Here is a 26272-nt window from a genome sequence, read left to right as displayed (position 1 = left end):
TTTCCCACAGCCAGGAGAGACTTACTGAGCTCCAACCCCACCTCTTACCTCTCCCGTTGAGCCCGCAATAATTCTGTCCTGACCTTACGCTGTTGCTCCAGCTGCTGCTGCAAGGCATGCCTCTGTTGGGCCACATTGCCCTGATGGGTTAGGGCCTGAGTGAGTCAAACTAGGACACCCAGGTACAGGTAGCAGCACCAGAGTACTCCTCCCTCCATCAGCCACCTTCCCCATAGCTGGCCACCAAGAATGAGTTGAGATCTTGACCTGTCTCCTTCCCTTTCCTTCCTTACCTCCCCTCCCCAGAGTCTTCCTTGCATCCAGAGCTGGGTGGTTGTGGGTGAGAACTCCGGAGGGTCTGCCCCTGAGCGCCGGTTTCTGGTGATGCGCAGGAGCTCCTGGACCTGAGGGTGGATGAGGGCATTATCCCAGAAGCTAAGGTCCTAAGAGATAGCCTCCAAGGCCATAGGGCATCTCCTCCCTTCTAAATTCTAGGCATGTACTTTTTCTCCATAGCATCTCACACCCCTCTTATGATGAACAAGCTCTTTTACCCTAAGCCTTTGTTGTTCTCGGTTCCTCTGGTGCCTTCTCCCAGCCTTCCCCTGTAGCTCCAAAAGCCTTTTCAGTGTATTCTCATGCTGGCTTGGAGTGAGACCCAGGAAAACCAACTCTCTGCTGGGGGGATTGGGGTGACATGGCTGCAATGTAAAAAAAGAACAGAGAACTACTCTATCTACCCCTGTGGCCCACCAATAGGACCGAACCAGTTTTCCTCCTCCATGCTTAGGTAGTTTCATCCTTGTTCATCACCATCATCCTTACCTGGAGCTCTACAGCCCCATGATTTGGCAATAAGGATGGTGGTTGAAGCAAGCCATCCTTCATGTCCTTTGGTCTGCTCACACCTAGACTTGGTCCCTCCTGTTTCACAGCAGCTCCCAGGACCTGCTGGCTCTGCAACCTGAGTGCCCCCAGCTTGAATACTTTTTGTTCCCTGAGTCTTCTCTGTGCTGGGGTCTTAAAGAGTTTGGTTTCCTGACTTGGGAGCCACTGCCCTCCTGGTCTAGCCCTCTGCCTCCCCTGGCTCCAGAGCTGTGGAGTGGCCTTTCCCAGGAAACATGGGATTTCTCTTCCCCAGGGGTATGCAATTTCCTTTCCTTGACCTTGTGGGATCTTATTTCTCTGGAGTTGCAGGATTGCCTTTTCTGGAGACTGTGGGTACTCCTTTCTCTGGCACAGCGGGGTATTCTCTTTTGAGGACTGTCTAGTCTCCTCTCTATGAAATGGAAAGAGAGCCCTTCCTTGTGGCTGAGGGGTCTCCTTTTCCAAAAATTTGGGAATCTCCTCTTTCTGGAACTGTGAGTCCTCTCCTTCATGGAGCTGCAAATACTCCCCTTCTAGGGAATATAAGAACTGATTTCCCTGAGACTGAAAAATCTGCCTATCAACCTGTTTCTTTCTTTCCTGAATCTGTGAGATTTTCTCATGCTGGGCCTGGCAGGTATCCCCTTGCTGAGCCTCAGCAGTCTCTTCTCTTAGGATTTGGGGAGTCTTCCTTTTGTGAGCTTTTGAAAGTTCCCTCTGGCCCTTTGGGGTCTCTTCCCTCTGAGCTTGGGAAATCTCTCTTTGTAATTTTGAGGTCTCTTTTTGGGTCTGAGAAATGTCCCTTCTTGGGGTTTTGGGGGTATCGTCTCTTTGAGCCTGAGTAATCTCTTCTTTCTGGGTCCACAGAATTTCCTCTTCTTGGACACTTATGGTCTCATTCTTTTGGGCCCAGAGAATCTTCCCTTCTTGTAACTTTGGGGTGTTTTCTCTCTGGGGCTGAGGAATCTCCTCTCCCCAAGCCCCTAGGGTCTCATTTTTTTGGATCCAAGAGCTCTCCCCTCTTTGTAAACTTAGGGTCTCTTCTATCTGGGGTTGGGGAATCTCCTCTCCCTGAACCCTTGGGCTCTCATTCCTCTGGGCCCAAAGAATCTCCCCTCTTTGTAGCTTTGGGGTCTCTTCTGTCTGAGACTGGGGAATCTCCTCTCCCTGAATCCTTGAGGTACCTTCCCTCTGGATATTTTGGTTCTGAATCTGAGGCCTTTCCTTTGGGGACTCTCTTCTCAGGACCTTTGAGGTGTCTCCCTTCCAACACTGAGGATTTTCCCCATTATGGTCCCTTGGGGTCTCTCTCTCTACTAGTAGCTCAGTTTCTGCCCTTTCCTGCTTTGGGTTAGCCCTCTTCTGTAAGTTTTCCAGTTCAGGGAGGGGCCCCAGATCCCCTGGCTTGAGAATTTCTGGAGCCAAGTTTGTCCTCTGCCTCAGAGAACATAGAATCCATGATGGTGGCTGTTGGGGCCCTGGGGCCCTGAATTCTGGCAGACTCCTCTCTACTCCTTGGCCTGGGTCCTGGGAAGAAGACATATATATATATTGGAACCTGGCTTGTTTACAGCCATCCAAAGTGAGACTGGGCCCTCAAGTCAGGGACCAATATCCCTAGAAGACTTGGAAGGAAGGTTAAGGGCAGACTAAGTTCTATGAAACAGATCTCTATTTCCACACTAGCTGTCCTGCTCTCTCCCAGATTTTTGTCTTGATCCTTAAAAAAGAATTTCCATTTTAGAAGGTATAATAGGAAATCTCTGCTTGCATCCCTTCCTGACATTTCCTGTTTCCCCCACTTTCTCAATGATTACCCTGGGCCTAAAAGAACACTAGCTCAGGTGATGACCCACCACATTCCCAATGATTCCTCCTTCTCATGGAGAACAAATGGTGCTGAGACCCCCTCACCCTCATCTTCCCCCAGCCCCATTATGAATGAGAACCCCTGCAGTGCTCTCCCCCTTTTAATTTTTTTTTCTGCCTGGGCTTCCCTGGTCCCTGGAGATGTTCTCAGCTGTAAAGACAGGTTCTGGTGTATACCCTGAAGGAAAAAAGGGAAGGGAGGGGGGTGGTTAGGCTTTCCATTTATGCCAGTTCCTCTCCCCTCCCCAAGGACCAGTTTCTCCCCTTTACCCTGGGATATATGGGGCCATTGAATCACAGAATCATAGGGAAGTTTGATTGCCCACAATGATGGGGAAGGAGAAAGGCATCATCCCTAGAACTTGAAGAAAGATAGGGTGACTTATGCCTGCCTTGGTCCAGGCTATCCCTAATTGTGATAGCCTTACAGTTTTTCCCATAGGACCCTACTGCTGCCTCTCCTCAGCTTTAAAACAGAATGAGATTGGCCCCAAGGATAAGAGTGTAAAGGACTTTTTTGCTGGGGCATATGCCCTGGGTCTTTGAACTGTTGTTTATCCCTGGTTCTGAATTCAGGGGCCTTCTCCCTTCTCTTGTCCTGTTCTAGAATGGAGAGTGGAGAGAGTTCTGGGTTCTGAAAGTATTTACCTTGCTCCTCTTCCCCAGGCAGTTCTCTCTGGTTTTTCTCAGGCATACCTTCTAGCTCCCAGGTATCAGCCTTGAGTGAAGTCCCAGTCTCAGTCTCTGGCCCTTTGAGGAAAGAGGAAGTAACCCACGGTTAATGGAAGACCCACAGCTACCCTCTTCTTCCATTGGGTCTGGCAACTTACCAACTGTTGCCCATCCTGGCATTCCAGGGCTCCCAAATGTCTGATCTGGCTCTGTGCCACTTTCAACTCTGGCTACACCCAGCATCACTGCAAGGCCTTCAGCCTGCCATCTAAAGTCAAACCAGAACACTGTGGGTGACCTGATGGGAGACTTTGGAAAGATGGAATGAAATGGGAGGATTGGGAGGGCAATATTGACCACCCCCTCTCCGGGTTTTGCCATCCCTGATTATCTGTCCCTTGAATGTAGTCAGCTACATTCTGTCAGTCTGTCTCTCTATCTGTCTGTCTAACACACACACACACACACACACACACACACACACACACACACACACACAGAGAGGATTTGGGGCTCGGGGCAAGTATGCCTTCCCTTCTGTCATCCTGACTTGAGGTTATAATAGGTTCTGTCTGATCCATCTCCTATGAAACAGGTCAAGTCTGCATTGGCCTCTCAAACAGAGAAGTATGGGACAAGGAGAAGCCAGAACTGAGATCAAATTTAAAGAGAATGAAAGCTTAAAATCCAAAATGAGACTGAAGCATTGAGTCCAACCCCTTCATTTTACATATGAGGAAACTGAGGCCTAGGAAAATGAAATAACTTGCCCAAGTTCACCTACCTAGTTAGTACCAGAGCTTGGGACTGGAATATAAGTATCCTGCCTCCTAGCCCAGTTTCTTTCTGCTACATTGCATTACCTCTCAAAAATAGCATCTTTGCTCAAAAGATTTGATACCTGGGTTCCTCTGGATTCCTCTGCTTTGAGGAGGGCATCTCAAGGCATCTGTATGTGAGAAAGTGAGGGTGACAGGGAGGAGTCCTGAGTATATGATAAGGCTTTAAGATGGTGCTGAGAATAAAAGGAAGAGGAAAAGGGTCTAGGTGCTCTGCTGTGGGGAGGAGAAGGGGGTAGAGGAATGCAGGAAACCATTAAAAAGGACTCACTTTTCCAAAAGCTGTTGGTCTCGCTTCTGGATGTCCCTCTCCCAGGGCAGAGACCAGTACCTAGGAAGCTGGGGAGGAGATGTTGAAGGAGGCTAAAGACCACATTCCACCCTAGAAATCAGATTTTTACCCTATCCCCATTTTCTTGCCTCCTCCATTTAGCTGTAGATCTCTCCTGGAAAAAAAAAAGCCTAAGGGGAGAGGCTGATTTTCCCCTAAGCTTTTCCAGCCATCCTTGGGGAAAGTGACAAAACTATAGAATCCCAGAATTGGAGATAAAAACTTTTTAACAACTTTTTTTTTATGTAACTGTATCAAGGCTTATCTAGTCCCTACCCCTTGTTGACTGTGATGAAAAAACTAGGACTAAAACCCAGGTCTCCCGACTCCCAGGTCAGAGTATATCCCAAATCCTTATATGATCCTTTTTGGGAAAGCCTGTTCCAAATAAGAAAGATGTCTGGATCAATAGCCACTCCTACTATAGTTCTGAGCTCTACTCTGAAATGGTCTACATTATCTCCGCAAATGACCAATCACCACCTATGGCATTAGACCTGGTAAGAGCTTAAGGAAGACGGGTACAGGACAGGACCTTCTGGCTCCTGGTCCAGATGAGTAGAGAAATGGGGCTTCAAGGAGATGCAAGCCTGGCATCTGAATTTTTACTACCCATCTCCATGGGAGACTTCAAGACTTAGTCTTCCTTTTCTGACCTAGGTCTTGTCCCACTAACCTACCCTGTCCCTCTTCTATGACTACCACCTCCTTCTCCTTGACCTATCTCTTCTCTTCTCACCCCCAACTCACCAGCTCCTCTTCACCAGCCCAGGTAGAAGGTTCCTGGTTATGGCTCTGCGAGCTCCTGGATTCATCCCAAGGTCCCCTAGGCTGTGCCCAGCGTGGCCAGAAAAGGCTGAGACCAGCCCTGGTTAACAGTTCCAAGTCCCATAGAACCTGAGAGAAGGTGAAAGATGGAGGGGTACAAGGGAAAGATGCCTATGCTGGGAGACAGGATTGGACCCTTCCTTAGTGCCCCATACCTGTTCCTGCTTGAGTCTTCTCCGCTCCATCTCCATCAGGACCAAAGGTAGCCTCAGTTCCTGAGGGCAGTCAGCCTGGCATACCTAAGAGTTCCCAATGGGGGTGTGGGGGTGGTCAGGCCCTATCCCTGGCCTCTCTGCTGGCACTTTGTCTTCCTTCCCCACCCCTGCCTACCTGTTGCACAGCTATCAGGAGCTCATCAAGCCTGGCAGGAAACTGGAAAAGCTGCTGGTAGAGAGCTAGTACCTGCCTTGAGGAGCAGGGGAGCTGAGAATCCTGGAACCCTGCATCTGACTCCATGGAGTAAGTGAGGCCTGCCCTCTGTGAAACCTGAGGACACAAACACAGCTGCCCCCCCACCTCCCAACCGCTCCCCAAAGATTCCTTAAGAACCCCCTCTTCTGTACGGTCGTGCATCTGAAGCTAGAAGAGGGGACTCCTTCTCCCTAGGGGAGTCCTCCTTCCAAAGCCTCCTCCATGGCCCTTAGCAGTGGTGGAATAATGGTGAGCGGGAGAAGCAAGCAGAAAGGAAGGGACAATTCATTCCCCTCAATAATGCAGAGGTCTCGGACACCTGAGCTGACCTACTGGAGACACACCTGTTAGGGCAGGGAAAGATGAACCCCACTTGACAGTGTCATGCGTCACAGCCCTGTTTTATGAAATGTTTATGCTGAGAAAGACTAGGTTTCCCAATACTTTGCCAGTGTTTGGTTAAAAAAATGAGTTGCTGGGGGCAGCTGGGTAGCTCAGTGGATTAGGTTCAAATCCGACCTCAGACACTTCCCAGCTGTGTGACCCTGGGCAAGTCACTTGACCCCCATTGCCCACCCTTTCCACTCTTCCACCTAGGAGCCAATACACAGAAGTTAAGGGTTTAAAAAAAATAAAAAAAATAAATGTAAAAAAAAAAATGAGTTGCTGATGAATTCGGAGGTCAGAAAAAAAAATGTGTTTCTATGTGTGATTATTTGTAGCTACGCCTTAGCTAGTCAGAAGGGACCTCAAAGATCATTTAGTTTCTAGCCTGACCCCTTCATTTTGCATATGAGAAAACTGAGGCCCATAGGAGTGGGGTGATTTGCCCAATATTACACATACTACAAGTAGTGGGAGGCAGATTAGAACCCCAATCAAAGTAGGAGAAATGGGTGGAAATTGCAAAGAGGTAGGTTTAGGGTTCATAAGAAAACATTTCCAAAAAATTAGAGCTACCCCAAAGTGGAATGGGCTGCTCTTGGGAGTCCTGTCTGGTCCTAATGAAATAAGGATCAGGGACAGGACTTTGCTCCAGGGCCCTGAAATTTAGAGGGCACAAACAGCACTTGTACTCTGGCAGGTGGAAACACTGATTCTACTAATTAGTAAGAAAATGATTAAAATAGGAAGTTACCAGAGAGTTTGTCTCCTCGGCAGGCAGCCATGAACAAGGCGAGCTCCTTCCCACCTCTGTCCTGCTCTGCCTTACTCCCTCCCTTGGGACAGTGTTTCTCCCAGCAGCTTTGGGACTGTCTCCACCCAGGACCTTGAGTGCCAGAGTTGCTTCTGTCACTCACTCCCACCTTCACCCTTTCCTGGCCAATTGAGTCTTATGTCCCAAGGCATGAGGTTTCTTACTGAGGTCCACCAGCTCTTTCTTTAAATTTGTCTCATGAAGGTAATTTGAGGAATTTTTTTTTCATGCTGCTTGTCCAAGGTGTCAGAATTTCTAGTTATGGTCCAGCCTCTTGGTAGGGGTTTTTCAAGGAAAGGCTGGATGATGACTGTTTAGGTATGCTACAGAAGGGATTCTTATTTAGGGAAGCTCTGGAGGGTCCTTCTGAGATTCCATGGCTTCTTAGCTAGTGCTTCTGCTATTATACCTCCCCCATTACAGTTGCTTTTCTCTCCTTCCTTCCATCCCTCTATTCTCTTTGTGGGCTTCCACAAATCTGCAGTGTTGCACAGACTAGAAACTATTGAGAAATAGTGAAAGGAGAGGAGAGGAAAGCCCTCTTGGGCCATCGAGGAGGCAGGAATGCAGGATGGGAGGTCTCTTGACTTCTGGAACATTTCCTTCCCCTAGTGCTGGAGGAGAGTTGGTAAGTCAGAACAGGCTAAGCCCCCTTGTCTCTGACTCATCTCTCACCAGTAGCCAGACAACAACTCCCCATCAGGAAGAGGAGTGAATGTGTGCCTCTGGGTCATCCTGGAGGTATGGTAGACATAACTTTTTTTTTAACCTTTCTCTTCTGCCTTAAAATCAATACCGAGGCAGAAGAGCAATAAGGGCTGGGCAATGAGGGGTAAGTGACTTGCCCAGGGTTACATAGCTAAGAAGTATCTGAGGCCATATTTGAACCAAAGACCTCCTGGCTTCAGGTCTGGCTCTCTATCCACTGAACCACTCCGCTGCCCCTAACATATAACTGTAATGGAATACTACTGAGCCATGAGAAACAATGAACAGATTAATTTTTTTTAAAACCCTTGTACTTCGGTGTATTGTCTCATAGGTGGAAGAGTGGTAAGGGTGGGCAATGGGGGTCAAGTGACTTGCCCAGGGTCACACAGCTGGGAAGTGGCTGAGGCCAGATTTGAACCTAGGACCTCCCAGCTCTAGACCTGACTCTCACTCCACTGAGCTACCCAGCTGCCCCACAGATTAATTTTTTAACTTGGAAAGAACTACATGAGATAATGAAGAATGAAACAAGTAGAACCAAGAGAATGTTGCATACAGTTACAGACTTCATACTTGAAGATTAACTTGTGAATGTTCACTTTGAATTGACTTTGAATTTCAGAGTAAGTGAAGGCTGAAGGCAGTGTTCTTTGACTTGACTCTGAAAAGAGGACCTTGTGTTGTAGGGTTAGGGTACTGTGGCCTCTAATACAGCAGAGAGAACAGAAAAGGACTCAGAGGCTATTGTGGGGGCAGCTAGGTAGCTCAGGGGATAGAGAGCCAAGAATGGATTCAAAACTGGCCTCAGACACTTCCCAGCTGTGTGACCCTGGGCAAGTCCCTTAACCCCAATTGCTTGGCTCTTACTGTTCTTCTGCCTTGGAACCAATACTTAGTACTGATTTTAAGACAGATGGTAAGGAATTAAAAAATATTTTTTAAAGAAGGCATTGTGAAGAATGTGATGCCAAAATCATGACCATTGGCCCTCTGGTGTGTGATTTTGTGCCGCAGACCTGGCAGCCTACAGCATAGCCCCTAGACAGACACTCTCCCAGAGGCTTCGGCTTGGCAGTGATGCAATGATCCAGGGACTGGGGGAGCCAAGGTCACCAGCCAGACTCTGCTCGGAGTGCACCAGAGCTGCCCGACCACACTGAGGTTCCACCTAGCCCTCCTGCTCTCCTTCTCTCCCTCGGGCTTTGCTCCACAGTCACAGGCTGAGGACTAGCTTAGGGACGACTCGCCCAGAGACTGGCTGTTCCTTTCTGCAGACTCACAGGTAGGGGAAGAGAAGGCAGATACCTTTGTTAGGGTGGCTGAGCTGAACTGAAATAGCAGTTAAGGACAGCTAAGTAGCCCAGTGGATAGAGCACCAGGCCAAGAGTTGGGAGGACCTGGGTTCAAATCTGATCTCTACCACTTCCTTGCTGTGTGACTCTGGGTAAGCCCAGTTGCCTAGCCTTTGCTGCTCTTCTGTCTTAGAATGAATACTAAGGCAGAAGGTAAGGGGAAGAAGGAGAAGGAGGAGATGATGATGAATGACTTGGAAATGAAAGACAATCAAGATGATGGCTTAACCACACTCAGACAGTTTAAGAGGTAGAATTTGAACTCCTCGCTTCTTGACTCCAAGGCTAACACTCTTTCCGCTGTCCACACCACCTCTGGGGCCCGTGAGGCCGAAGGCTCCACACTGGACCCTGCACTGGTTACACATTCTACCTTCATCTGTAGGTGGGGCTGGGGGCTTAGAGGCTAAGTCCTCTTCTACCTCGCTAGCTTAGCTTCAGTGTTCCCCATCAGCACCAGGGCGTACGTAGCCCAGAGCGTTCCTGGAGGAAAGGAGCTCTTTGCAGGTACTTCCTCCTTCTGCTTTCAGTATCTCTAGGGCCTTCCTTCAGGAGAAAGGGTCTACTCTGGGTAGCCTGGGATAGTGGAGGCCTGGACCTCTCCACACTCCCAGGCACACTGCAAAGCCCGGGGACCTTCACGGAGAGATGCATGGCAGCTGCAAAGAAGGGCCCAGGAAGCATTTAATGTTTCAAACAAAGGCAACAGGCTCCCTTGGGGTCTGGCCGCCCTCTTCCTTGTCCCTGGGTAGGGCACACTTCCCCAGCTCCCTCTTTTCATTTCTCTAGGCCAAGATGAGCAGCACCTGGGCCAACCCAGCAAGGCCCTTGTGCATGCGAGCGGCCCCTCTCCCTGGGCCACTTTAAGGAGGGAGATGGATGGCGAATGCTGTTGGAGCTGAGTAGAAGGTGATGGCCCATCGGTCCATGAGAGACTGGACTCCAGAGGAATAATGTCAGGGTGGGGAGTGCCTGGAATTGGGAGGAGAGCCCCCCAGTTCCAAGCCCACTCCCCCACAACCCTCAGTTTTTCCTTTGGAGGTGTCCCCCAGAGGGAGGCTCCGGGTCCTCGGTGAGCAGGACAGCAGGGCAGGCCTCGGGAGGGATGCAGCGAGCTTCGTGCTCCACCAGCCCCGCTGGGCACCGGCAGCCAGGCACACAAGGCCTTATGCAGTGGGCTTCTAGTTCACCCAGAGGTACATGTCGGTTGTAGCAGGTCCGGGGGCAGGGAGGGCCACATTCATCAAAGAGGAAGCCTCGGTCCAAGGGGCAGCCCACCACTGCGGGGAAAGTAGACATTCTCAGAGCCGGGGATCAGCCGGGTGCCTTCCTGCCTCCCCACAAGCCCTACTCTAAGCCCGCGGGGTCCTCTGAGAGGAACTCGGAGGGGAAAGTGACCTCAGAGAGCCAAACATGAGGCCGGGGACCTCACACTCCTAGCTGCCAACCAGATTAGAATGCAACTGGAAATGCTTTGCAAAATAAATAAAAGTGCAATAAAACACAGATGAGATTGGCACATGGTTTTTGAAGTCAATATGTGGCGGTGGGGATCCTTACGTCCAGCCTGGTGGTTCTGTTTCTATGATCTTGTCCAACCACCTGACCGGGAGTTTCCTCTTCAGTTTAACTGGACGGGTCATCCAGCCTTTTACCGAAGACCTACTGATGGGGCACTGCCAGAGGTAACCCATTCCAATTCTGGACAGCTCTCCTGGTTAGGGAGCCTAAACTGACGTCTGCAACTAATGCCTGTTTGTTGGGTCCTCCGGGGCCAGGCAGCCTAAGCCGGATATTCTTTTCCTGTGAGAGCCCCTCAGACCGCCAAAGGCAGCTCTTCCCTCCTTGAGCCCCCTCCCTTCGTCTTCTCCAGGCTAACCATCTCTAGTGTCCATCCAGACTTACCGCAGAGCGTGGGGCCTCTCCAGACGGGAGTGACGCCTGCCCGGCGGCAGCGGGTGGCATAGGCTTCCAGGGCATCACAGAGGCAGCCATCGGCAGCAGCACCAGTGCCACAGGCACACAGGTCATAGACACAAGCAGCAAAGAAGGGCTCAGGGGGCACAGCCTTGTGGCACAGCTGGAATGCTGATGACTTCAGCACGGCACACCGAGAATTGGCCTCACGCCGGGCTCGATAGCCTGCCACACGGCATGGATCGACTTCTCGACCTGGGGCACATGGATGGCTGAGCCCAGGTCCTTCTGGGATCTACAGAAGGAAATTCCAGGGTGATGGAACCCCAAGAGATGACCACATCCAATGAAAGAGAAGCTCCTTGGTGGCAAGAATTGTTCTGGGCACATAGTAGATGCTTTTTTTCTTTAAACTCTTACTTTCTGTCTTAGAAACAACTCAGACAGAAGGACTGTTCTGTCAACAGACAGAAGGACAAGGGCTGGGCAAATGGGGTTAAGTGACCTGCCCAGGGTTACAAAGCTAGGAATTGTCTGAGGCCACATTTAAATGCAGATCCTCCCGACTCCAGGCCTGGTGCTCTATCCACTGTGCTACCAAGAGCTGCCCCACATCATTGATTCTTTTTTTTTTTTTAATTTAAACCTTTACCTTCCATCTTCAAATCATTACACTGTATTGGTTCTAAAGCAGAAGAGTGGTAAAGACTAGGCAATGGGGGTTAAGTGACTTGCCCAGGGTCACACAGCTAGGAAGTGTCTAAGAACAGATTTGAACCCAGGATCTCCCATCTCTAGGCTTGGCTCTCAATCCCCTGAGCCAACCAGCTGTCCCACCCCACACATAATTGATTCTTAATAAATGTTCTTTCCATTGCTTTTTCAAATTTTGTCTTCCAAATATTGTTTTATGACAGGTAGGCCTGTATCACCATTTTCCATGTAAGGAAACTGAGACTCATGTTAGATGACTTACTTCCCCAGTTCATTGTCTTCTGACCTACCAAATGTAGATGTCCTTCAGTGCTACATCCAAGTTCCTATCTTCTTTCTCTTCAATCCTCCCCTTAGTGATCTCATCCATTCATGCATGGCCTTGCTGCAGACTCTATAGCTAATATATAGAATCCATAAATCTTTATGTTCAACCATCAAATCTTCCTTGAGTTCCAGACTCATATCTTCAACTACTTGCTCAATATCTCCACATGAAAGTTCTTTGATGTATCAAATGGAGCATTTCTAAAACTAAACTTAAAATCTTCCCCCTTAAATGTGCCTTTCCTCTCAACCTTTTGTTTTCCAGGAGGATCAGGGTTCAAACCTGGCCCCAGACACTTCCTACCTCTGTGACTCTGAGTATCACCATCTAGTGATCCAGGCTGGAAGCCTCAGTCATCTTGGACTCTTCCTCTCCCTCACCCAAACTCCACCCTACCTACTACATTTTGACAACTTTACTTTCATGGTCCCTGTCACCTCTGCCCCTTTCTCTCCATACATACTTCAGCCATCACCTGATAGCCTTATAAAGGATCTCTTTGCCCACAAACTCCAGTGTCCAAATTAGATCTGATGCACAAGACTGCATTAGTCTTGTCATTTCCTTGTTTGAAAACCTTCCATGGGAACAGCTAGTAGAGCACCAGACCTGGAGTTAGGAATACCTGGATTCAAATCTGACCTCAGACACTTCCACCTGTGTGACCCTGGGCAATTCACTTAACCTCATTTGTTTAGCCCCTTGTTTTTCTGTCTTAGAGTTGTTACTAAGACAGAAAGCAAGGGTTTGAAAACAAAACAAAACCTTCCATGGCTCCCTAGTGTCTCCAGAATAAAATACAAACTCTCCAGCCTGCAATTTGAGGTGCTGCATAGTCTTGTTCCATCCACCTTTCAAACCTTTTTTCACATTACTATCTTTTACATTCTTAAGTTCCAGCCACAACGGACTATAGCTTATTCCCTTATCTTGTCCTCTATGGGACCATGCATTCACAAAAGCCATCCCCTATCCCTGGGATCCTTTTCCTTCTCATTTCTGTCTACTGAATCCTCTTTCTAGACCTCCAAGACTCCATTCAGGTGCTGCATCCATTGTGAAGCCCCCTCAGATCTCTTCAGCTGAATGTGATCCTTGGCTGCTCAGATTTCCAAAGAACCTTTGGCTAGACCTCACTTCTACCCCATCACACTCTACCATATATCATAACTTATTTGTGCACATACTGTATCTGGCCTATTAGATTATAAACTCCTTAAAAGCAGGGGCCGAGTTTTTCTTTTAAATTTTTTTTTTTATTCCCAGTTACTTTTCATCAGCATAATGTTATGGATAGAGAATAAGCCTCTGAGTCAGGAAGACTTGTGTTCAAGGCTTTCTTTTGACCCATACTGTTTGTGTGACCCTAAACAAGTCCCTTAACCTCTTAATGCCCCAGCTATCTAAGACTAGTTGCTGAGAATCAGTCAATAAGTCTGCATTGAAACAGGATATTTCTCACCAAGAACTCCCTAAATCGATAAAGTTACAGGCCAGCTTCACTCCTTACTCCTGTCCCATATTTATTGATATATTTAGTTTGGACACAATAAATACCCCCTACAAAGCCCAATCCCTGAAAAAGGGCTCATTTATCATGTTAGCAGGAGGTATTTAGTCCTTGAACTTTGCTAGCCAGAACTAACATTGCTGGTATTTGAATGGAGTTCTGTTGCTTATTCTACACAATGCTCTTTCCACTAGGACTTGTTGCTTCTGCATGGGGCTTGCCCTATGTCAGTGATGGCAAACCTATGGCACAGGTGCCAAAGATGGCACTCAGAGGCTCTCTGTGGGCACTTGGCAGCCCCCCCCCCCAGTTTGTTACTAGAAAGGCAGAGGGACTCAGGTGGAGCTGCTCCCTTCCTCCTCTCCACCATGACTGATGACATTTTTTCACATCCTCACCCCTCTGCCGAGCAGCCCACTGGGAGCATACAGTGGGTAAGGTGGGAGGCTCACAGGTGGCAGAGCTGGAGGGGAGCAGAGAGTTCAGGCCACTTCCCTCTCCTTCACCTGCGCTGAGGACATTTCTCACATCACCCACCCCTTTGCCCAGCAGCACAATGGGAACACTTCCTCATCTGTGTGGGGTAAAGGGGGGAGAACACCCATGGTCTCTGGGGAGGGGGGGCAGCACAGCATTTGGTCTGGGGGTGGGGGCAAGGCCCAGCACTCCATCTCTAAAAGATTTGCCATCTCTGCCTATGTGTTCACTCCCCATTAGCCAGGCTCTTGGGGTTAATCCACTCACCTGCCAGCTATTGCCAAAGGCAGCCTCAGAGGGCAGGAGCAGCCCGGAGGGGCCCTGCAGCTCATCCTGTGTGAAGCCATTAAAGTTCCCACAGAGCCCACAGGTTCGACCTCGGTATGAACCTGGCAAGGTGACCTCCACCTGGGACTGCCCATTCCACAGCACCTGTGGCGAAGAAGGGGAGGGAAGAGGAGGGTTTCTACAGCAACAATGGGCAACAGGTAGTGGGGAGAAGTCCTGAGACCTGAAGAAGATGAACTCTAGAGGGTCCTTATGAGTGACATCAAACAGTAATCATATTAATGTCAGGATGTAAGAGCAACAACCCCAGAGAAGGAGAACGTGCAAGTTCCTATATCAGGGATGCGTTTATGTTCCTGAAGCTTCTATTCCAGAGGAGAAGCAGCCTTAGCCCATGAATGTGATAGAATCCCCTGAATCTGGGTCTTAACTATCAAATGGCACAAACCCCTTTCTAGAAATTCAAACAGATTTTCTACACATTTCTGGAAAGTTAAACCTGTTTTCACCTACTCTGGTCCTTGGGGCATGGGAAAGAGTTTTACTTATAGATCTAGAGGTGGAAGAGACTCAGAGTCATCTATGCAAGACTTCATTTTACAGATGGGGAAACAGGCACACACAGGCAAGATGCCTTGGCTATACAGCTTAGGGATGGATGGATGGAGGTATTTGGTGGGGGTGGTGAAAGACTGAAAGGGAACCCGAATCTCCAAGGCTATCCCACTACCCTCCTGTTCCGCACCAACCCCCAAAACTCCACCCCTTCAGACTCAGTCCCTTGCTGACTTAGTCTCGTCTCCCTCCTCCCAACCTTAAGCCCCAGCTGGGCATGCAGAAACACGGTGCCTCCTCTCAGTTCCACATAGAGCAGGGGCTCCTTCAGGAAGGGCAGGGATACCGTATGTCCATCCACCTAGGGAGGAGTTGGGAGAAGCGTCAAGTGGAGCCTTGGTAGCAGTGGAACGTTCACTTCCCCACCTTCTCGGCTCCCTTTGCGACCTCGGAAGACCCTGCCCCTTGGCCAAGCTCCGCCCCTCACCACGACCACTTGGTCCTGCAGAAGCCGAATGACGGAGTCTCCGAACAGCACCGTCACCTCCTTGGTCCAGGCCACCCCTCTCCGACCCCGGTCATCGTTGGTCACATGGATGCTGCGGGTACAAAGGGGGGCGGGTCTAAGACAGTGGGGGCTGGTGGGCCTTGGGGCCAGAAGACAGAGTCCAACCTCTGTGGGAGAGAGGAGCGTGGTGTGGGGTTGGAGGTGGGAGTAGGACTTAAGCAGGAGCTCACCTGAAGTCTCCCCCGTGGCAGTCTTTGGTCAGCACGTAACTGCAGGAGCCCTGAAAGTGCAGCAGGCGGCCGTCGAAGGTACGGTAGTGCGGGTCCCCAAAGGCCAGGCAGGAAGCCGGGCGGGGGAGGCAGCGGGGACAGCAGCGACCCGGATCCAGGACGGGGGCTTCCTCCTAGCTCAACTCACAGAGATCGTACATCTAAACCCAGAGCACTTGAGAGCTGACTGGGACCATGGACAGCGTCCAGTGGCCCACCCTCATTGTTCATGGTCTCGGGAACTGGACCTCATCTATTGATTTGAACTTGAAGCTACAAAATGCTTCCTTGCTTCCTTCCCTTCCCTTCCCTTCCCTTTCTCTTAGGCTTAATACCATGTTTTGGCTAGATTTGAACCCAAGACTTCCTGTCTCTAGGCCTGACTCTCTCTCCACTGAGCCACCCAGCTGCCCCCAAGGAAATGCTTTCTAAAAGGCACTGTGCCCTCCCAGAGCACATATGCTGGTGCCTCCAGAGCTCTGTCCCTAGGACCCAAGCTTGTTCTTTAGGAACCAAGCTTGTTAACTTGCAGTTTTTCCAGGAAAATCTCTCAGAATCTCCAAGAGGCTCCTGACTCCCAGGCTGTATTTGGCTAGCTAAGGAGGGATGGTCTTGGTAGTCTGTGTGGATTCTGTCACCTACTTAGTGACTGCCTGAGAACTTCATCCCCTCCAATGTCCCGGGCACCCTCAAAGAGCAGGGCAGGCACATCGGACAGACGCCCTCCCTCTCTGCTTTGCCAAATCAATCTGCTATATATCCCATGTCAGGATCCCCAGCACCTAGGGTCCTTCCCACTGAAAGCCTCCCAGGAGGGTTGTGTTAGTCTGAGAAAGGGCATTTCCTCTCTTTTGCCCAGAGATTCTCGGGCACTCACAGGGTCACAGGTAATCAGGGAACAGTGCTGACTGTGGCACTGCACGGTGCCTGCTACGCAAGAGCAGCTGGTGCATTCATCCACCACCCAGTGCTCTCCTGAAGGCACTGCATGACCCTTATAGGAGCAGGAAGGGCTGGGGGCTGGAGAGACACAAAGGAAAGAAGGAAACAAGCACTTATGAAGCACCTGGTATATGCCAAGCACTGTGCTAAGTACTTGACAAATGTGATCTCAATCTTCTCAACAGCCCTGGGAGTTGCTGCTATTATTATCCTCGTTTTACAGTTGAGAAAACTGAGGAAGACAAAATTAAGTGACTTGCATAATCCAAAGTTAGTGTTTAAGGCCAGATTTTAATTCAAATATTCCTGACTCCAGACCCAAGCACTCCATCCTGCACTGCCTAGCTGCCTCTGCAGGGATTGCAGGGAATTCTGGTGTTCTAGAGGTATTCTCTCATACCCTTACTTTATCCTAGGTCCTCAAATTAAAGAGATCCTTCAAGAAAATGCTGACTTTGACCCTCCTCAAGCTCTATGCCTCTCCCCCTGCTCATGACCAGTATGGCTGGCATAGTGGGAAGTTTACTGAAATTGTAATAAAAAATATCTAGATTCAAGTCCTAGCTCTCCTACTTACTGCTTTTGTGGCCTTAGGTAAATCATTTCACCTCTAAGCCTCAGTTTCTTCATCTGTAAAACAGGGATAGAAATACATACTATATCTAATAATAGCTAATATTTTTTTTTGCAAGGAAAACACTTTTTAAACTTAAATGCACTAAGAAAAATATTCATTACCATCAGTAGTCCAGAGATTCTGATCATCAGCCCTGAGGCCTGCTTAGCTCAGGTTTGGTCCTGAGCTGGAAGAGCTCTAGGATCAACCCTCTTACTTTTTAGATAAGGATTAGGAGACCCAGAAAGAACCACAGGATCTGTCCTAAAGAATGAAGGCCTTACAGCATTTAGCACAGTGCTAGGCACAGAGCTGAGCTGGGCTTCAGACTATGGGCTTCTGACCCTTCATCCAAGCCAGGGAGGTAGAACAGAATCCCAGTGGACTTGGGAGAATGATGAGCTTTGAGTTATCCCAGACACCTCTCAAGGCTTCTGAAACCGTAACCAAATGTCAGAGGGTCCGATTTCCCTCTCTTTTCTCTGTCCTTTCTACTCTATAAAGGAGAAGAAGGAGGTCTCAACTCCTATTCCTGCCCAAAGGCTGGACAGCCCACTCACCTTTCCACCCTGCTGAGGGGTTGGCAGCTTGAGATGGGAGGCTGGACACTTACCACGGCAAGTAGGGCAGCAGGTCCCTGGAACAATGTAGTGCTCGGCAGGAGGGCAGCTGAGATGGGGGCAGGTCCGGTGAATACAGAGCCAAGTCAGGTCCTGGGTGGAGTGAGCAATGGAGAATGGAAGTTGAAATTAGGGACGAGGGGTAGGGGGGAGAAAGGAGCTAATTTAGAAGAGACTTGTCAGTCAATAAACATTTGCTAAGTACCTACTATGTGCCAAGCACTGGGCTGAACACTGGGGATGCAAAGAAGCAAAAAATAGTTCCTGCCCTCGAGGAGCTCCCAGTCCAATGGGAGAGACAACAGGCAAACAAATAAATACAAACAAGGTCCATACAAGATAAATAGGAAATAAGTAACAAAGGGAAAGCACTAACTAATCGAGGTTAGGAAAGGTTTCCTAGAGAAGATGGAATTTTAGTTGAGACTTAAAAGAAGCCAGAGAAGTTAATAGGGTTGAGGAGGAAGAGCTTTCCAGGCATGGGGAAATAATAATAATAATAATAATAATAATAATAATAATAGCCAACATTTATATAGAGCAGTTCCCAAACTTTTTTGGATTACTGCCCCCTTTCCAGAAAAAATATTACTTAGCCTCCTGGAAATTAATTTTTTTTAAATTTTAATAGCAATTAATAGGAAAGATAAATGCACCTGTGGCCATCACCGATCTCTGGATCACTGCAGCACCCCCAGGGGCAGCGGTGCCCACTTTGGGAATCACTGAGATAGAGCTTACTACGGGCCAGGCATTAAGCCAAGCACTTACAAAAACTCTAGGAGGTAAGCAATATTATTATTCCCAACTTAAAGATGTAGAAGCTGAGGCAGACAGAGATTAAATGATTTTTCCAGGATCACACAAGTAAGTGTTTGAGGCTGGATTTGAATTCAGGTTTTCCTGATTCCAGGCCTGGCACTCTCTGTGCCACCCACCTCGCTGCCCCCTAACTGGCCAGTAGATCAGTGTCAGTGGTTCAACAAATACATGGAGAGGATGAGGTGATTCCCAAAGTGGGTGCCACCGCCCCCTGGTGGGTGCTGCAGCAATCCAGGAGAGCGGTGATGGCCAGAGGTGCATTTATCTTTCCTATTAATTGCTATTAAAATTTTTAAAAATTAATTTCCAGGGGGCTAAGTAATATTTTTTCTGGAAATGGGGCAGTAGGCCAAAAAAGTTTGGGAACCACTGTAAGAAGACTGGAAAGGTAGGAGGGACAGGTTATAAAGGGCTTTGAATGCCTCACAAAGGATTTTATTTTTGATCCTGGGGGCAGTAGGGAGCCACTGGAGTTTACTGCATAGAGGAGCGATATGGTCAGCCCTGCCCTTTAGGAAAATCTCTTTGGTGGCTAAATAAAGGATAGCTTGGAGTGGGAGGAGGCAGATCCGCCAGCATGCTATTGCAGTAATCAAGGCTTGAGGTGATGAGGGCCTATACCAAGATGGCGGCAGAGTCAGAAGAGAGAAGAGGACTTGGAGGGTCTTCTTCAAGAGACTTGGATAACATCTTTGAGAGTGGAGGAACCACTAGAATTCTCCAAGAAAACCCCCAGTGATGTACAACAGGATCATTGCTGGAAGTGACCTTGGAGGCCCATCAATTTTTTTTTTTTTAATAGATGAAGAACCTGACGTTCCAAGAGGTAACGTAAGTGGTAAGTCTCAGAGGGCAGATCTGAAGACAGACCATCTGATTTCAGATCCGGTGCTTCTTCTCTTCAGCCACTCAGCCTCCAGAAGAAAGGTAAGAAAGGAGGAGGGGAGCTCTGTCCTTGGAGCTGCTGGGCCACAGAGCTTTCACTCTCAAGCTCTGAGATGGTCGGTCTTGGGCCTCACCTGACAATGACAGGTGTAACAGGGGTCTGGGGGGGTCAGCTCACTCCCCAGCAGGCCGGCAGTGCAGTTGCTCAGGGCTTCTGTGGAGGCAGACACAAGAGAGGCTAGGCCTGGGGGCTTACACCCTGCTCCCCCAACCCTGAACCAGCAGGCCAGAGCAGCTCCCAACCTGTCCTGGTCCATGGTCCCTTCACACGGCCTCACCCATCCATGTTGGTTTTCCCTTTCCCGCCTTGGGGGACTCACGGGCACATGTTGGACAGCAATGCTGAGGGCCAGGGGCTAGGAGCTGAGTGGGAGGGCAGCCCACCAAGCTGGGGCAGTGTCTCCGGTAGCAGCGCAGGCGTGGGATGCCTTCTGCCGACAGCTGCAAGGAGATGGGGTGACGAGGGAACATTCACACGTGTGTCCGTCTCTTGGCGTGTTGAACTACACATATACCACCCCGCATGGCCCAGCCAGGTGCTCCCCTACCTCACAGATGCAGACCTCACAGGGGTCGCTGCCTGGCTGGAAACTGTCCCCCGGCCTATAAGTCTGGCCTTCGTGTACACAATCTGGGATGAAGGAAAGTTCAACAGCATCTACCTCTCCCAACCCAAATGAGAAGCTGGGGACAAAAGGGAAACTAAGGCCCAGAATCCGGGACAAGCTACTACAAGGCAGAAGCGAGTGAAGCCCCTGGTTACTACGAAGGCAGGGGTCCCGCGTCTCAGCCTCCTCTCAGCCACCACCCTCACCAAGCCTGCTACCCATTCTCTCCTAGCCTTGAACCGAGCTCGGGTACCATCACAGAGCGGGCAGCAATCTGTAGCCCCCTGCTGGGGATGGGCACAGGAGCTGACACAGCGGATGGTGGCACAGGTGATGATGCCCTCATGACACATGCAGGAGGAGCAGGGAGTTTCCTGAGGGGTCCAGCTGCTGCCCTCAGGGTGCTCCCCATCTGGGGACAGGCATCCTGCAGGAAAATATGAGGGGATGGGCCGTCTTAGTACCTGCCTGATCTCAGCTTGATTTCTTCCATTGGAAGGTCCTGGGTTTGCTTTGAAAATTTTTATTTAATTAATTTAGAAAATGTTTCCAAGGTTCCATGATTCACGTTCTTTCCCTTCCCTCCTCCCACCCCCTCCCATAGCCAACAAGCAGTTCCACTGGGTTTTACATGTGTCATTGATCAAGGCCTATTTCCATATTATCAATATTTGCATTAGGGTGATCGTTTAGAGTCTACATCCCCAATCATATCCCCATCAAAGGTCCTGGGTTTGAGAAAAAAAAGGGGAACTGAGGCAGAGATTGTGCTGGCTAGGTAGGCAGTTGTAGGAGAACCTGGTGTGAGACCAAATTAACCCAGAAACTATCCTGAAGTTGAAAAAACTTCCCAGTCTAAAGAGAAGAGAGTTTGGGAGGTCCTGGAGGAAGCCTGAGTCAAAAGAAGGGACGGGAGTCTGAGGATCAGACTCACAAAATAAGAGTTGAAAAGGACTCAATTGGCTATCAAGGGCAACCCCTACCTGAAAAAGAATTCTCACCTCACCCTGCAAAACCAGCTTCTGCTTAAAGACCTCTAGGAAGAAGAAGGAAACTTCCAACCCATTTCCACTTTGGGAGAGATCTAATTGTTAGGGAGTTTGGGCAGCTGGAAATGGGGATTGGTACCTCTACAGCGGGGGCAGCAGGTCCCAGGGTCTGCCACTTGGAGGGCACAGGGCAGCGAGGGGCATCGAACCCTCTCACAGTACACATTCCCCGCCTGTGGGAAATGAGGAATCAGCCTCTCCCTTTCTCTCCCCTTCCTTCCCTCGATGAAGAATTAAGAACAACTCACTGAATAGCACCATACCAACTCCTTTTGGGAGCTGTGACTAGGGTGGAGAAGCCAAGGCTTTCCCAGGCACCAGACATGATGAGGAGTCACATTTTCTCCTTGCTATTGTCCAAAGAACACTAATTCCCACACTTCAAGGTCCTCTCTCTTCCTGTGCCCTCAAAGAGGATGTAGAAGAAAGTGGGGTGCGGGAGAGGAGGAGATAATAGGATCATGGGCTAGCAGAAGGGGAAGAGTGGTGGTCTCTTCTTCCCCCACAACTGCATTCAGAATAATCTAGAAGATTGCCTTCCTCCCACCACCAACTCCTGTGGGGGCACAAGCTATCCCCCCCAGGTACCCCTCTACACTCAACTGAATTTTCTCAGATGTTTTGATTCCTATTTATAGCTTGGCTCCTCACTCCCCAAACCAAAGCAGGCCTCCCAAAGCTGAGGGTACCTGACAGTGACATTGTTCACAGCTGCCCACTGGCCCTTCAAACTCTTCTCCATCCTGGCGCTCATGCCCCTCAAAGCTGCAGCCTGTGGGGCAGACATTAGCTAGGTTAAAAGCTGGTTCCGCCTTCAACCTAACCCTCTTCTGCCCGCGGCAGGAAAAGGTGTGAGTATGGGACTGGGTAGGGGTGGGGAGAGAGCTCACTTTGGCAATTAGGGCAGGAACAGGGCCCTGGGGTGGGGTGAGAGCAAAGAGCCGGTGGGCATGGCTTCTTCAGGCACTGCACAGAGCCTGCCTGGAGGAGAAAGAACATCACCGACTTCTTTAACTTCAAGTCCATCCACTCACGACCTTCTTAAGCTTCTCACCTCAGAGAAACCCTTTGTCACATCCACACCCCATATTACAGCTTTATCTGGGCACCTTCTGGTCCCTCAATCTTCCTCCTCTCAGTCACCAGACCTAGATTCTACTCAATTAGACAGTCAATAAGCATTTATTAATATGCTTCTATTTTATCTCCTCCCCTTACCAAAAAAACAAAAACAAAAAACAAAAAACAAAAACATACCAGGCACCATGCTCAGTGCTAGAGATTCTAAGAAAGGCAAAAATATTCCCTACCTTTATGGGAGCTTACAGCCTAATGGGTGTGACAATATATAAATCCTGTCTCTTTCTCCCTGGGCATCCTGAGGCAGATACCAGCCCTTCCTGTGCCTCAGTGGACACTTCCCCTCTCCTTGCTCTGAGCTCTTCAAGTCCTAAGCTAAGCTCCCACTACTATTCAAAAAAGTCTACCTGGAAAGAAACATGTGATGACCAACTTGTCCCAGGGAAGGATGGTCCCTTAAGCCTGGTGGTACTTACTTGGCAGGTACAGAAGGAGCAAGCAGAGTCAGTGGGATCTGGGAAGGTTTCTCCTAAAGCAGCAGTGATTCCATTATAGAGGCAACCTAAAGGATCAGGAGTGAGAAACAGTGAGAGAGGAACCAAAGGCAATTGAATCAACTGATATTCATGGAGTCCTACTAAGTGCCCATCTCAATAGAAATGTAAGACATGGTCTTGGTTGGCATGAAGATAGTTTACCATTTAGGTGGAGGAATAAAAAATACACAGGAAAATAGACTCAAGTCCTAAGTCAGGGTACAGATGGGAAGGGAGAGATCCATGTGGGTGAAGTAACAAAGGAAAGTTTAATGGAAGAAATGGAACTTCAGCTGGGCTTTGAAGGATGGGGAAGAATTGGGTAGGCAGAGGGAAGATGGAGGGCATTCCAAAGGGGAAACTGTAAGAGGCTGAAATCAATGTAAATAGAGCTATAGCAGGGGTCAGCAACCTTTTTGGCCATGAGAGCCATAAAGGCCACATTTTTTTAAAATGTAATTTCTTGAGAGCCATACAGCGCTCACAGTGTGCGCTCCTGTAAAAGCGCCTGGAAAAAATTGACTTTATGGCTCCTGCAGAAAGAGCCATATCTGGCCCTCAAAAGAGCCAGATATGGCTCAAGAGCCATACATTGCCAACCCCTGAGCTATAGAATAGTGGGAAAATAATATTATGAGATTAATATACTCCCTCCTCAACCCAGTTTTTCAGTCATTCAACACAACTGGGCATATATTTATGAAGCATCTTTTAAGTGATGGAGATATAGACAAAAATGAAACAGTTCCTGCCCTCAAGGATCCTACATTCCCCTTGGAATCTGATAACTCCTACCCAGAAAGGCAACCAGAAAAGGGACATGAAGTTTTGACAAAGGAATGTCCAGAAGTAGAGAGGACTAACTGGAAGGATAAAGCCTTAATTAAAGGTGCTGGGGATACAAAGAAAGGCTGCCTTCAGGGAGCTTCCATTCTAATGGGGAGAAAATATGCAAACAACTAGGTCTATACAAAAATTAGGCTGGATAAATTGAAAGGGATAAAGTGAGGGAAGCTCGTCATTTCTCAAGACATGTGAACTGGATATCCCACTGGCATCATAAACTCCCTTCCAGACCTTCTCCTTTTCTGAAATTGCCTATAACTCTCAAAGGCTTGCAACTTCAGTGCTGTCTTCCACTTCTCCCTCTCCCTCACCCTACTCCCATCCAATCTGTTGCTTTTCCTATCAACTCTGTCTTTGAAACATCTCCCATATATGCATGCCTCTTCTCTCTGACCCTGTTGCAGGTCCTCATCTTCCCCTGTCCAAATGATGCCTGCTAGTTGTCCTCCCTACCTCGAGTTACTCCCTACTCCAGTCCATTCTCTGCTAAGCCATCAGAGATCTTCTTCAAATGCAGGGCTGACCATGTCAACCTCCTGGCTCTCCTGTCTCACCCTCCTGGTCAATAAACTCAACAATGGCTCCCTTATATTTCTATCAAATAGAAAATCTTCTATTTGGCTTTCAAAGTCCTTCACAACCTGGCCTCTCTGTACCTTTCCAGTCTTCCTACACTTTAATCCCTTCCAAATACTCAGTGATCCAGAGACACTAGCCTTTGTGTCAGCACCCCCCCCCATAACTCCACTCTTGATGCCTTTTGATTGTTGTCTCTCAAGTCTAGAATGTTCTCCCTCATCACTTCCCCATTCTGGCCTCTCTGGCTTCCTTCAAGACTTGGCTCCAATCCTACCTTCTCTGAGAGACCCCTTCCTTCAAATCTGGCCTTAGATGCTCCCTAGCTAAGTGGTCTTGGGCAAATTACTTAGCCCCAGCTGCCTATCCCTTACTGCTCTTCTGCTTTGGAACTAATTCCTACTATCAATTCTAAGACAGAAAGTAAAGGCTTAAAAAAATTAGTCAAGGGGATTGCAGCTAGGTAACATAGCAGATAGGGCACCAGGCCTGGAGATGGGAAGTCCTGGATTCAAATCTGAACTCAGACACTTCCTCACTCTTCCATCCTAGGCAAATCCTTTAACCCCCATTGACTAGCCCTTACTGCTTTTCTACCTTGGAACCAATATCTCAGAAGGTAAGGGTTTGGGAAAAAAAAGAAGTCTCTTCTCTGGCCTCCTTTAATGCTGGTCCCTTCCCTCTGTGATCATCTCCAATTTATCCAATATATATCCAGGCTGACACACTGCCTCCCCATTAGAATGGGAGCTCCTTGAAGGAAAGCACTGTTACATCTTTGTATCTGAGCTCAATGCCTGGTATTTAATAACTCAATAAAAGCTTGCAGACTTGACTTGCTAACTAGGAGGGTGTTAAATATTTCCCTTCTGGAAGAAACATTGGAAATGTAGGGATCCGTGAAGAACGTCCTGCCAGCAGGTTCATTCTGAGGAAGAACGGGAGCCACAGCATGGAACCCTTGGGAAAGCTGGTCCTGGAGGATGTTTACCATCGCAGGTTGGGCAGCAGTGCCCAGGCAAGGTGAGTGGATGGCTGCAGCTTGGCTGGTCACAGGGTCTCCGGCCACAGGAGACAAAGCCCCCAGTGCAGGTACAGTGGCTACATGGTTCTTCAGGCTCTGGGAATTCTTGGCCACTCAGGTACGACTGCCCCAGGTACTCACATCCTAGGGAGAATCAGGGGCGAATAAAGAAAAGGAGGAAGTCAGGGAAGAAGGAGAACTTGTTCCTTCCATGTATCCTGTGCCTCCTTCAGAGAAGCCGTTGCCCATCCAGGGAATGAGTGAGAAGGTAGAGATCTGAAGAGGTAGAATGCCAGTTTAGCAATTAATACTAAATATTAAATATTAACAATCATTGTGAATAATTAATGCATTTTAAATTGTGATTAATTATTGATAAATAGCTATTAATATTCACTAATTAAATTAATACCACCCCCACCCCCACCGTAAATCCTGAGCAGGAGCCAAAGTCCCACTTCTACAAGCATTATTAAGCACCTTGACATGACACAGTGCTAAGCCTTGGAGGCATAAAGACAAAAGACAAAATGAAACGGTCCCTGACTATAGGAGCTCACATTCTGTTGTTCTTCAGGCAGTCTTTGGTCATGCCTGACTTCAGGACCTCATTTGGGGTTTTCTTGGCAAAGATTCTGGAATGGTTTGTTACTACGTTCTCCAGTTCATTTCACAGATGAGGAAACTGAGGCCAATAGGGTTAAGTAACCTGCCCAGGGTCACACAGCTAGCGAGTTGCATCCTACTGCAATCACCCTTCAATTGAATACATCTTTAGAAAAAGAACTGGAGTGGAGAGTACATCTAGTGTCCAATCCTACTCATTTTATACATGGGAAATTGAGAATCAGAGAGATCTACAGAGTTATACAATTAATAATTTTGCCTTTTCATTATTTTTTAAATCCTTCCCTTCTGTCTAAGAATCAATATTGGTTCCAAGGCTGAAGAGTGGTAAGGGCTA

General features: G+C 48.6%; 1 protein-coding gene across 1 annotated transcript in view; it reads right to left on the bottom strand.

The window, feature by feature from the left end:
- Positions 1–9761: 9761 nt before the first annotated feature.
- LOC123249940 (kielin cysteine rich BMP regulator) overlaps positions 9762–26272 on the bottom strand; it is a 30440-nt gene continuing 13929 nt past the window's right edge. Inside the window, exons 19-35 of the mRNA XM_044679023.1 lie at positions 25276–25452; positions 22803–22888; positions 22137–22227; positions 21936–22018; positions 21326–21419; positions 20451–20624; positions 20138–20220; positions 19910–20030; positions 19664–19743; positions 17816–17915; positions 16522–16664; positions 15606–15778; positions 15355–15466; positions 15127–15228; positions 14292–14456; positions 10984–11290; positions 9762–10358 (exon numbers count right to left, since the gene is read on the bottom strand). Coding sequence (XP_044534958.1) covers positions 10102–10358; positions 10984–11290; positions 14292–14456; positions 15127–15228; positions 15355–15466; positions 15606–15778; positions 16522–16664; positions 17816–17915; positions 19664–19743; positions 19910–20030; positions 20138–20220; positions 20451–20624; positions 21326–21419; positions 21936–22018; positions 22137–22227; positions 22803–22888; positions 25276–25452 — 2348 coding nt within the window. The 3' untranslated portion in view covers positions 9762–10101. The remainder of the gene's footprint in view (positions 10359–10983; positions 11291–14291; positions 14457–15126; positions 15229–15354; positions 15467–15605; positions 15779–16521; positions 16665–17815; positions 17916–19663; positions 19744–19909; positions 20031–20137; positions 20221–20450; positions 20625–21325; positions 21420–21935; positions 22019–22136; positions 22228–22802; positions 22889–25275; positions 25453–26272) is intronic.

The sequence above is a fragment of the Gracilinanus agilis genome, chromosome 5 (assembly GCF_016433145.1).
Source record: "Gracilinanus agilis isolate LMUSP501 chromosome 5, AgileGrace, whole genome shotgun sequence".
Taxonomy (NCBI): domain Eukaryota; kingdom Metazoa; phylum Chordata; class Mammalia; order Didelphimorphia; family Didelphidae; genus Gracilinanus; species Gracilinanus agilis.
Note: the sequence above shows the minus strand (reverse complement) of the source record. Positions and strands in the feature narration are given on the sequence as shown.